Consider the following 13268-nt stretch of genomic DNA (forward strand, 5'->3'; position numbering starts at 1 on the left):
TCATAATTGGAAGCCTCTAAGGAGCACCATATAGAGAGAGTTGAATGGCTTAAGTCTTTCAGATTGCAAATCTCCTGAGAAATTTGTTGCTCTACTCCTTCCTGAAATCTTGAGAGATTTTCATAAACTACTGGCACTCAGGCTGGCCACCACCCACAGAGTCTGTATCATTCACTGGAATCAGTTATATTAAGAGTAGCTCCAATTATAGCAGGGTTTAAATTGGTTTTGGGAAGGCACACAGGGGTTGCATACCAGTAATGGCAGGTCCACCCTCCTTGCAGCGTATTATACTCAGATGTGATTGTCTGAATCCCATTCACACATTCATAAACAAATATATGCAGATTTTTCAGACATAAATCTCTCGCTTCTTATACTGTTTCCACACATAATATTAGACTTATAATTAACTGTTGCTTTACAGTACAAGACAAATACTTGATATTGGTTAATATAGTATAGTTCCAGTGCAGGGGGAATTAATACGGAGGAGTATGCAGCATTTAGAAGAATAACACGTTTTCACCAACTCTCTTTGAAAATGGTACTCCACAATACAAAGTAGAGGTTTTTTTTAAAAAAGTGGTATAATCAGATTGCAAAATAATAACAAGAATTGCTCTCAAGTCCAAATATCTCTTAATCAGAAAAAAAAATAAAATTCTCTGTATTGATTTGGGGAAGAAATTGGTGGGCTGAACATGATTGGTTGGCAATTTGATCCATGTCACAGAGGTACTCCATGCTTATTGTAGGAAAATGATGTTTTTAAAATTATGTTGTGTTTAATTTAAACATATCAAGAAATAGCAAAAATATACAATGTGCTATTGTTGAACATGTGCTTCCATGTTGTACAAACATAGTATTGACAGAAAATATTAATTTTACTAAGCAACTGTTAAACAGAAATGTGATATTGGCAATCTACTGCAGTAGTTATGCTGCAAATGTTACCATAGCTCATCTTAGACCCTACTGTTTATTTCATAGCAGGACAGATTTAGGGAAAATAAGAGAAAAAGAAAATTGCCAAACTTATTTTTATGTCAGCTTTAAGGGAAAAAGTAAAATAAGGCACAACCTCTCTTGTTCAAATGTCTTCTTTATATATATATATATATATAATTTATATTTTTGTCTGCACTAGATACACATATACAGCCAAGCAAACAAAAATCAAGATAGGCAAACTCTGGGTGAGATAACTGACATGGAGATAATGCTTCTTAACCATAGGATAATCTAGAGTATCTTGAATGAAGCTCAGTACATACTTGCTCATGCATAATTTCAGAAAGTTCTTTTGCCATCTCTCTATAGTTAGCTTTCATTTCTTCTTGATATTCTATCTGGTCTTCTTTTATAAGCCGTTCGTTTACTTCTAGAGCCTGCCCACAAGTTTCAATAAACTGTCTGAAATAAAAATGGAAGTAAAATAAAATAAAGTTAAAAGCATTCAAGTATCTTATGTCCAAGGAAAAAAAATATTTTCAGATTGCTTACCTGAAAATTTCCTTCAGTGATTTGACTTTATTGTCTGGATATCTTTTGGTGCTTGTATCATCCAAGAAAGCTCTGGCATAGGCTAATGGACCAGCGTTGACCTAAAAGAAAAATTGCTGTTCATTAATATAGGTTTTTCCCCCTCCTGCTATGGAGTGAATCCATAGCAGGGACTCTGCTCAGTGTCTCATGCAGCTCTTGTGTGATCTGCAACAGGATGAAATACGCCATCTGAATAGGGCTACTTACAAAAAGGATGCCTCATTGTAAGACACAGTATGACTCAATGCAGACCATGTCAAATCCATTCCTCTTTTTTAGATTAGATTTTGATTATTTAGGTTATTATTTTAATATAACGAATAGCAGATGTTGAATAATAAAGGAGGGGAAATGGTTTAATGGTTAAAAAAAAAAGAAATATACCAAATGAAAAATGTACGGCACTTACCTGGACACTAACACTACCCTGCAGCTTTAATTGAAGTTTGATCATATCAACTTCAGTGGATGAACAAAGTTGCCGGAGTTCTGCATTTTTTTTATTCATTTCATCAATGGCTACCTCAATTGGATTTAAATCTTTGTACTGTTGATACATTATGGGAATCCGCTTTTTTACATATGGAAAACAATTTATAACTAGAGAAAGAAAACAATATGATTAAGTATGTGGTTAATTTCAATCACAAAGTTTTGAAAATAAAAAAAACCCCTTTTTTTAAAAACTGATAATGCAATTCTTTTTATATTGGGACGAAGTAGATTTTGTCTAAAAATGCATATTCTAAAAAATCACAAGTTTGGAAATTAGTGTTCCTTTGTGTCCCGTCTGCAGACAATCCTTAATATAGCTATCCCTGAATAGCAAATAAGTATCAACAAATGATGTAATGCTTTTTAAAAAATGCACTCTTTATTTAGCATTTTTCCCATGAAAGGTGCGGCTGCAAGATTTCAGATCCCAGTTGCAAAATGAAGAAACTCCAGGTAGAAGCATTTAAAAAGTTATGGTAATGTCAAAATGTTCCTATAAACATCATGATGCCCTCATACAGAAGCCCATGTAAATGGCCTTGGACATGTAATCCCCTGTAATGTTTCAGCTGTTTACTGGGTACCAGATTATTTCTTGGTGTAATTATATCCTTTAAGGTCACAATAACTGTGACCAAAGTAATGAATAAAAGTCTCCTCCTGTGTTAGTCGGCACATGGTAAGATGAATCCAGGGGTGGGAAAAAAATCCCAGCAACCGGTTTGCTGCGGTTTGCTGCCCAGTTGCTGGGTAGGCATGGCCATGGTGAGCGTGGCCTACTGGTACTTCCGGTAAGGCTGTTTTTCGCCTTCCCAAGGGTCTGGAGGCTTCCCTCGGGCCTCTGGGAGGGAGAAAACTGCCTCTCCTGGGCTCTGGAGGCCTTCCGAAAGCTGGAAACAGACCAGTTTTGCGACTTCTGGTACTTCTAAGTAAGGGCGTTTTTCGCCTTCCCAAGGATCTACAGGCTTCCCTTGGGCCTCTGGGAGGGCAAAATGGCCTCCCCTGGGCTCTGGAGGCCCTCTGGACACCAGAAACAGGCCTGTTTCCGGACTTCCGGAAGACCCATTTTTCCCCCTCCCAGAGCCTCTGGGCAAGCCCTGCACTTACCTGCGTCGAAAATGGGCCACATGGAGACTCCTGAGAGGGAGAGGTGGGGCAGGGCCAGCTGGTTGGTTCAAATACTGGTTCAAATTTAACATCCGGTTCGCCTGAACCGGTGCGAACTGGTAGAACCCTGGATGAATCTATTGTAGAGCACTCTTGAGTTAAAAGGACTAGCATGGGAAGATTATAATTCTACTTTTTTCTAGGTTAGATTGCTTTGGTTTTTGTCTTGTATCAACACAAATGCTTTAAAAAAACCTCTTTGATTCTACTGCTGCTAAAATGTATTTTTTCTTTATTGCCTTCTCATTTGTTCTTGTACTTCACGGTACTTTTTCCTGATTAATTTTTCTTGATTTTACTAATTTTCATTTCACCGATTTTTCATTTTTATTGTCTGTAATTGTATATTTTTACATTACTTGATTTATATAAATCAGCTGGTTCAAGTATGGTAAAAATTGAGAACAATTAACAGATTATCATTAAGAAACAAGGATGTTTTGGTTTCTTAGTGAGAAAAAAACATCCCTGACAGCTATCCAATCTTACTTAAGCAATCAATAATCATGGCGCAAGGGTAGTCATGAGTCAGCATATCATCTGGCCTTGACATATTAATAACTAAATTTATGGCAACTGAAAGGCCATAAAAACTAAGTTCTGTCAGAAAATCAGCTCTTTGTAGGGCTACATTTGTTTAAAAGGACAGGATATGAATAAAAAACAAGACTCAAGCATGCACATAATGTGAACGTCTCACATACTACCATAAATCAAAATATGTTTAAAAATGTGAAAAGATACAAAACAGTCTTTTCCATTAGAATTGTTGTAAATGATACTTTAATGCCAGATTTAAAGACTACCTTAAGAGATGTAGACAACTTAGAACTACTTTCATATTTGCAAGAATGTGACTAATTCCGTCAGGACTCCTAGCTAAGCAGGTCAAGGTCAGCATAGAAAAATGTTTACAGCATACCCTGTATTAGTTTTCAACACTCATATGTTCATAAAAGTACCTAAATATAATTGATTATGACTGATTCAATCCTACTTATCCTTGGTAGGAATAAAAACCCTATACCAATTTCCTGCCAAATGGAATTGTGAGAGTTGGTAAGACATAAACACAAACCTTTAATAAAACACAGATTGCTCTAAATTTGAGGGGAACAAAATAAGTTTGGTGGGTGAGTGGCAGGAGAAACAAGAGCTGCATTTTCTCTGCACTACCTGTAAGAATGATGCGTCGCTTGCATTGCTCTTCCACCACACCTCGTCTTTTACCCAGCTGAGTAAAAGGCATTTCGAACATAAATCGGCGGATGTTGTGATTCCTTTCAAATTCCGTTTTTCTTTCCTGCAATTCCTTTTCTTCAAAATATGGAACTACGTGTGTGACTTGAATATAGGCATATTTTGAATCCAAATCCTTAGGATTTACCTTCAAAAAATTGTAGATAATACAATGCTCAGTTATGAATATATAGTTATTTATTAATGTAAGGCTGATAGAATATTTTCATGAGAACTAAAAACACCATTTTGTTGAAAAATTGACATAAAAACCTTGATGTATTCAGTAGTATTACTAAGCCCAGACTAGCTTTATTACAATTATTAAAACAAATGAAGATCTGTAAAGCCTTATTTTATTCTATTTAAACAATGGCAACAGATGATTTCATTTATTTATTAGGTTTACTGTATTTAGATTTTGTTACAGCTTCTTCAATTCTTATAAAATATTATGTGGTCCTACTTTGTCAGAATCCTGGATCATCCTGACATTTTCAGATCCAAATTTATCTGAGTAGAGCTTTTGTAGCCTCTGGGAAATTTCTGAAAGAGATGTGAGCTTAGGTTCTTTGTAAATATATTCTTTTCCATCCTCATCTTCAAAGAATCCCTTTAGAAAAAATAACACATAATAGTTAAGTTCTGATTATATCAATATTCAATGTGTAATGCAATGTCAGTCTTTAATGTCAAGGATGAAGGAGAAAAAATATTGAAGAATAAAGCAGTGGGGTTGCATTAAAATGAATACACACAGCTATATAATGAATGTCGTAATTATATGTGATGTTAATGTTTTCAGGAACATACATTTTTCCAATATATTGTTTGTATGCCTGTTTCACATGCCAAAGCACTAGTCCATGTTTAAAAGTTTGTGTATTTTGAAGTTTAACAAAACACTCTATAATAGTTCATCGTGTCATGCAGTACAACCCAATTGTGTGATTTTAAATCAAGGGTTAATTTAGCTGAATTATATCTTATTTTAAGGAAATGCTATAAATCATCATTGCTCACATATTCACTGATTTATTTATTTGAATAGGTTCCATGGTAGGTGAAACAGGTGTTTTCATCTAGAAAGCAGATCTATTGTTTTATAAATCACAGAAATAAATATCTGTATCTGAAAATGAAATGGTGCAGGGAATACAATATAGTATGTTTAAAATGCAGACTAAATTGACAACAATATCCACACCAGATTAAGCTTGTATGCAGTGATGATTACTGCACTGCTCGCTTTAAAAAGCAATATTTGTAATTACCTCCACATCTGTTTCACTGTCTGTAAACTGGTATTGCTATAGTCATAAGAGACAATAGAATAAATGGAGTGTTATATGTTTCAGTCCTGTCATAATTTAATTTCTATCACCAACACATATTTTTCTCCAATAAGTGCACATACACATATACTCTTATATACACAATTTACTTTATTTGGTTGCAAAGGAAATATATATATGTTAAAATAGTGAGTATGCCCAAGTACAGAGGTATCTTTTCCAAGTGAAATTATATATTTTCACAAAAATTGAAACAAAGATCAGAAAAAAAAACTTCTCCATATCAAAACACTAAGTAATGTGCTTAATAATTTCATATTGATATTAGTAGAAAACTTACCGCTGCCTTAAGAAAGTAATCATAAAGAAAAAAGAAAAAAGCATAAAGTTTACTGATGAAGAGATTGTCCTTTCCAGAATACATCTGTTAGCTCTATAAACATTAATTGAAAGTACATGCAAATAGAAATAGATACAAACAGGTTTTAAAAGCATGCTGTTAGAATACAGGTAGACCTTGCTTAACAACTGCCCTGTTTAGTGACCATTCAAAGTGACAATTCTTGCTGAAAAAGTACTTTACAACCAATCCTCATATTCATGATCATTGCAGCAGCCCTGCAATGGCATGATGAACATTTGGGCACTTTGCAATCAGCAGGAATTTACGACCCTCAAGAACATATCACAGTCACGATTGCCACTTGTACACTTCACAACCAACTTCCAAGAAGCAGACTCTATGGCAGGGGTCCCCAAACTTGGCAACTTTAAGACTTGTGGACGTTAATTCTGGGAGTTGAAGTTCACAAGTCTTAAAGTTGCCAAGTTTGGAGACCTGCTCTATGGTAAAGTTGGCAGTAAAACTGAAAGTCACTCTCATGTGTTGTTTCACTTAACAACCAGGGCAAGCTGTTTAACGACTGAATGAGAAGGGATGTATGCCCATCACAATCATATGAAGTTTCATTTAATGACTGCGATCGCCTAGTGATGTAGTTGTCAAACCCAATTGTGGTTGCTAAGTGAGGGCTACCTGTATATTGCATTCTTCAGGAATTTAATTGGCATTGAGCAAAAACTACAACAGATAATGCTCACCTGTCCAAAAAAGGCAACTCTGAAATACGTTCCCAACAATCTCTTTCCTGTGTGCATAACTTCAGTAACTTTGCTATATGCCCGGTGCAATGTGTCGTACAGATGAGCTAATTTCTAAAAATAGATGCGAAATGTTTTTATAAGTAAAGACATTAATACATTTGGGTTATTAGAAACAGAATAAAATGTATTATCTACTTAAGTTTTAAAAATTCAAAACTAGGTTTTCTTAAACTAGAACAAAAAAGGGTTTCATGTTAAAAATAACTTTTTAAATTATTAACAGTGGCATTTGTTGAAATATCTAACGGTCCCAGATTCATTAAGTTAGGCAGGACTATATAACAACTGAAAAAATTAACTGTAAGCATCTCAAGTCTATAAAGATATATAGAAAAAAGGTAGTCTTCTTACTGAGCTTTGACTATATGATAAACTATGTGCTCAACTATGAAGTCAACTCATTGCACTGCAGAATCCCCATGGTCTGTCGTAAGTGTGAATCACCGCTGGAGCACTGCATTTGGCATAACTTTGAAACATGTTGGTATGTAGATTGGAGGGGGGGAGTTTTGAACAGTTGTTAAATGGCCCGTCGTTTCTCAAGGACTACCTGTATGGTCGGCTAGTCCTTGGAACCGGGCATTATTTTTTTACAAGTTGAATGTACTACATCATTAAACAGTATTAAAAAAAGTCTCTGAAGTATTTATAGATTTAAATTAATACCTCAAAATCTCTTCGTTTTTCATAAATGGGAATTATAAGTTTATATATATCAGCAATCAGTTCATAACGTTCAGCCTTCCAAAGACCATCTGCACATTGTTCCAATAATTCCATCAATATTTCCTAGTTACAGAAAGGATGACAAACAAACGGTCATTATTAATAGAAATGAATCTGTACCAATTTTAGGAAGAAAAAAAATAAAAATATAGATGCATTTTACACTATCTATTGATACATCTATCTATCTCATATTTAAGCACTAGCAATATACAGCAAATATTCTAATAAAAAATTGCTCAAGAAGTAAACAGGGACGGCAAGTAACATTCAAAATTTTTATTATTTGTAATTTATTATTTTAAATTATTTGATTTATATTTTTAACTCAGTTTGATCTTTGTTTGATTAATATACTGCAGAACACCACATTCAATTCTTTTATTTTAATGTCAAAAGAATTTTCCATTTACCTCCATTTTCTTAGAACAAAATGGCAGAATCAATATATATTAAATTAACTGATAATATATCAGTGCATTTTTGTATTGGTTTATCATCAACTTGATATCAATATTCCTAGAACAGATATATATCTATCTTTAATAGGGTCTAGAGTTCATGTAATTATCATAAGATAAAGTTCAGGACTCAGCAGAGTACATGCAATAATTATCAGCTAAGCTAAGCACTTATTCCCTATGTGACAAAATGTAATAATCTGAAAATAATAAACAGTAGTTTTTACAGAAAGATTAAATCCAGATATTTTTCTAGAATAATTGATAGCAATGTTGTTATTTTCATTTAGGTGGCATGTTTACTTATTCATGCAAACTATTTCTTGATCATATAACAAGCTCTTTTAACATTCTTAAGTACAATATAGCAAACCATGGATGAAGCTCTGTGCAGTATTAACAATGTGGAAATGTGAAATTTTCATATTTTTTACAAGTTGCATTAATATTATCAAATCAGCTAATTAAATTGACATGATAGAAAACTACCAGGTTTTAGCTTGGTTCCTTTGTGATTTCATTCTCTCAACTCTGGAACATCATACATTATTTGTTATATTCGGTAGTGAAGGCTTGTTTCATCGTTTGTAAAAAGGTGAGTTTTAAAGGATTTCACTAACTCTTTCAGAGTCTCATTTTAAATTTTAAAGCACTTTTCTAAAAAAAATGTTTGTTTGTTTGATTGTTTTTAGCAGTAAATGTACAACTTAGGAACTGTAATAAATAAATAAATGAATTAAAAATGTAATGTTATTTGACAGCCCTATTTGGGCAAGTCAATAAAACAGATATTTCAGAAGTCAAGAAAATCAAAACGATAATGACTTGTAAGTATATAAACTAAGTTTGCATACTTCATTAAAGTGAACACCTTGCATCCCCACATCTTCCATCATTGAGGCCTCTTCATCTATATTTGGAGTGATTACTCTGAAACTGCTACAACCTTGTCTAAACATTCCTAAACATATAGGAAAAAACACGAAGAAAAATGCATAAATTAATCTGAAACAATTAGGGAGAGAGAGAGAATGTAAATCCCACAGATGAATAAAAACGGTCTCATAGCTACTGGTATATAGCTCAGTTGTGAGTTTTGTATAATTGTATCAGGATATATTTAGAAAGTGGTATGTATCAAATATTGGGAGTATTAAAACTATTTGTAACATTTTCTTCCAAAAAATGAGTGCAAGTGACTGCTGTTCTTAAAGAAGACTACAAAAGAATTATTTCATGGTAACAAGAACAGCAACAAGGAAATTTTGTCAAAGAACCTATCAGAAATGACCTTCCAAGATATCTGAGTCTCAAGCCAATTCTACAAGGCCACCTACTAGTTAAGTAACACTCCATGGTTTTTCATGACTAAGACTGAACAATAGAAAGTCCTTTTATATGAGATAATTTGGTAGGTGGGTATTATTAAAGTTCACTCCACCCAGAAATACATGTATTATGGTGTTAATATCATAGCCAGAATTGTGTGAATTGTCTCTGGCATATCATGAAGGTGCTTTAAGCATTATGGGTGCATCATGTCAAAAAACAGTTGTGAAAATAATGCCTCAGTTTTAGTTATTTTCCTGTAAATTTTATAGTTAAAAAGATGCACCAAATTTAGGAAAATAAAAAATAGCCTTTTCCTCTCTTGCTCACCTTTATGATCTACACTTCTCCATGTGTTTACCACAACTGCTGTCTAATCTGCATTGAGCCATATTGTCTTATTTTAATATATAGGCTTCCAAGGGCATACACAACCTAGGTTTTTGGATTTGGCAACATGGCAATGTTTCAAAACCACTAATCCTCAGCAGATTCTTTTGGACGCTGTATAGGCCGTGATTTAGACGCAGTTAATATCGCCATATTTCAAAGGGCACCTGAAATAACTTCTGAAATAGAAATGTGCTTTACAAAAAGTAAAGAACTGTTTGTTTGTTTTTCTATGTAGCCATATGTGTTTCAGATTTATTTATTAGACTGTGTGATGAACTATGTGCTCGACTATAAAACCAACTAATTGCCTATGGATTCTGAGAGGCCAAAATAATTTTAAAAATGCAGGTACAGATCGAGATTAACAGAGTTGGAATAATAAACTTAACATTCTGTATTATTTTTAATGTATTTTAAAATATTTTACTGCCCCAAAATAACAATGATGCATACCTTTCCGTAGAAGGTATTCAGCCACCAAAGCTGCTACATGAACATAGCACATTGCTGCCTATATTATGAATAGAAAGAAAGGACACTTATGATAAATTTGGGATTGTACGGTTTAAGTAATGGAAGAGGCAAAAAGCACTAAGCTATTTGTACAGGAACTTATTTCAGAAAAAAAATCACTATTTCCACAGATAAGAGCAGACTGTTCTTCAAAGGCAAATATATAGATAATGCAACTTTCTCCTTAAGCTGAAATGAAGTTTCCCACGTTTTTAACTTTCTTGTTGTTTAAAAAAAAATCTAATTACTACTACTTTTTGTTTAAATTATGAAACAGTACCATGATATCACTTTAAGGTACTTTCTTCTTGTTTACCTCTGAAAAATCTCCATTTTTAACATGAATTTTTGCCATGCTATCCAGCCATGTTTTCCTCAGCTCAGGTGTACTAGCGTAAGACTTTGCCAGACTATACTGAAGATCCACTAGCATTTCTGGATCATTCTCATGTTCCTTCATTTGTGCAGTAGCCATTAGGACTGTACGGATGCGTTTTGTCAGATCTTTTACATCAGAAGGAAAGGTAGTGTGCTATAATTGAAATAACATAATAAATAATGTGAGCACAAACAAGGGCCACAAAAGATGAGTAAACTGCAATGTATACACCCAATATAGATAGAAGTCATCTTCAGGCATTTGCCTGAAAGCACAAAATGAAAAGCATAGGGTGGGTGCAAATGCTAATTCCATTCCATATTCTCTTCAACTTCCATGTGTAAAGTTGTACTCTGAAGAAAACAACTCTTTGCAGTATTAGAAATTCAAACCATGCAGATATTCTGAATACATTTAAGGAACTTAATGTAAACTTCTCTTTGACTTGTTAGCTAATATGTGGATTTCACAGTCTATAGAGACTCCTGCAGTAAATAATCAGAGTGGTATGTTCATTTATTATCATGTTGGGTTGTAAAGTTATAAATTAGTTCACAAACTTTTGTCAGAGTTACAGAGAGTCAGGCAATTTGCAGCACTGAAGATTTCAGCCAACAGCCCACATTCAATATCAGAGTTCAAGGAGTGAGATTGTGAAAGGTAAAGGATGGTTAAAATGGAACCTTGACAAGAACAAATTTATCTTTGAATTTTCTCACTGTTTGGAGGTATTTAAGGGTACAAATGTCATCAATCAACTTTGCCAATATGGTAAATTTCTCTCAATAAGGCTGAATTTTCATACTCAAAATAGTTTTGAAGACCACATGATGTAGTAAAACTGACTGTATTACTGTGGTTCAGACTGACATATAGTACTTGACATAAACAAATCTTACATTTCTAGAAGTCTAATTTGTGTTCCTTCCCCTCAAATACAAAAAGCTTAACTTACGGAACCACATGGATAAAGGGGAATAAACTTCTAATAGTAGTTTGCAAGTTCCAAGAACTTCTGAAACTCCTTCACATTACGCAGTACCACCAGAGTAATGTCAATTGACAAATTCTACATTCCATATTTTACAAACCTTAATATATTTATCATTGTTTGCACAGTTATTAATAATGGAAAGAGACTGCTGAAATCTGGTTCCTCCAATTCCAGCAACATCTGCAATCAGCTGACTCACAGAAATGATAACCTATTAAGAGGCAAAAGCACAATTTTGGTTACTCATCAATATTCAAAATTCAAGAATTTGTAAATTATCTTACAATTTCAGCTTGAAAGCATGCAGTATAATTTAAATTAGCAATAATATTTTTTCCATATAAATACTGCTTTTAAAACAACGTCACCCAAGCAATATTCATACTGAAAACTAGGGCGTTTGTTTTTTTTCCCTGCCACTTAACATTTATTTTTGCAAATGTCATTGCAAAAATGACTATTATCAAGACAAATCAGATTGTACTTACTGAAATTACATTGTTACAATTTGAAGAAAGAATTTAAAAATGTATAAAATAAATCGACTTTCCAAATGATATACAAGATATTAAAAATATACATCAAGTGATACTAAGTAAGATCCTGGCCTGAATATATCCGATCATAAACTCTCTATGCCAAATATCTAACTTGGGTTTCCTGCAATGAAATATCATAATGCAAGGCCTCCCTTCCTTTCTCCAAAAAACCCTCCAAAATCTTGCAAAAGAAATTGTGTGATCACTAAAATGTCAAATAAGGTAGCCTATGCTGTATCATATAAAATCTATTCTGCAAACTGAATGTCAGTTAGCAAACTAAGTATCAAAATTCAATTTTTTACAAAGAATGATGTATATATAAAACTTAATGCTTGATTAATAAGGATTATCTTTTGATATTTGTTATAGATGACAACAGAACATCATCTGATAGAAAGTGTGTCTGTTTTCATGTATATCCATGCTCATAATCATGCATTATCTCCATTTGTTGTATGTATTTTAACAAAGATAAACTCTCAGTTTAAAATCTTCAGAAATTTAAAGATAGTCTCGTTTTTTTTTCTTTATGAAACAAAGTATACTAACCTGTAAATGTGTCCTTACAAACGATCTCTTTTTAGTATAATCAAAATTATTCTTCATTAAGAAGTAAAGGAGCTGCGAAGCTTCAGTTCGAATTGAACTTAGTTTGGAGTTACAGCACTTCAAAATTTCACAGCATAGTGAAGAACACATATCAGCTCGCCCTTCATAAAAGGTGGAAGGGAACTGTAGAGCAGAAAAATCTATTTATTTATTCTGTTTACTTATTCTGTTAAGACTGATTTAATCAAACTAGAATGAAATAAAATCTTAATCCAAGTAGTATTGTTTATATTTCTAAATGTACTTTCATGTTTTCTAAAGTTGAGCAAAATAAAAATATTGTTGGACATTAAACAGAAGAGAAATTAATTAGCAATAGCAATTAGCATTCAGGCTTATATATCATCCCACAGCACTTCGCAGAAATCTCTGGGTGATTTATAATGTAGAAGCATTATTTGCATACTACCC

At 33.4% G+C, this 13268-nt stretch overlaps 1 protein-coding gene across 9 annotated transcripts in view; it reads right to left on the reverse strand.

The window, feature by feature from the left end:
- The window catches only part of DOCK9 (dedicator of cytokinesis 9), a 111654-nt gene that overhangs the window by 3370 nt on the left and 95016 nt on the right, over positions 1-13268 (reverse strand). For 5 of the 9 annotated variants that reach the window (XM_026708315.2, XM_026708311.2, XM_026708307.2 and 2 more), the window contains exons 41-53: positions 12798-12980; positions 11804-11917; positions 10650-10865; positions 10274-10331; positions 8953-9059; positions 7578-7700; positions 6849-6962; positions 5727-5762; positions 4919-5065; positions 4390-4600; positions 1961-2151; positions 1510-1610; positions 1281-1419 (exon numbers count right to left, since the gene is read on the reverse strand). In XM_026708315.2, coding sequence (XP_026564100.2) covers positions 1281-1419; positions 1510-1610; positions 1961-2151; positions 4390-4600; positions 4919-5065; positions 5727-5762; positions 6849-6962; positions 7578-7700; positions 8953-9059; positions 10274-10331; positions 10650-10865; positions 11804-11917; positions 12798-12980 — 1740 coding nt within the window. The remainder of the gene's footprint in view (positions 1-1280; positions 1420-1509; positions 1611-1960; positions 2152-4389; positions 4601-4918; positions 5066-5726; positions 5763-6848; positions 6963-7577; positions 7701-8952; positions 9060-10273; positions 10332-10649; positions 10866-11803; positions 11918-12797; positions 12981-13268) is intronic. The other 4 variants (XM_026708317.2, XM_087937911.1, XM_026708309.2 and 1 more) reach the window with 1 other exon arrangement.

This window comes from Pseudonaja textilis, chromosome 8 (assembly GCF_049901715.1).
Source record: "Pseudonaja textilis isolate UNSWEBS1 chromosome 8, rPseTex1.2, whole genome shotgun sequence".
NCBI classification, from domain to species: domain Eukaryota; kingdom Metazoa; phylum Chordata; class Lepidosauria; order Squamata; family Elapidae; genus Pseudonaja; species Pseudonaja textilis.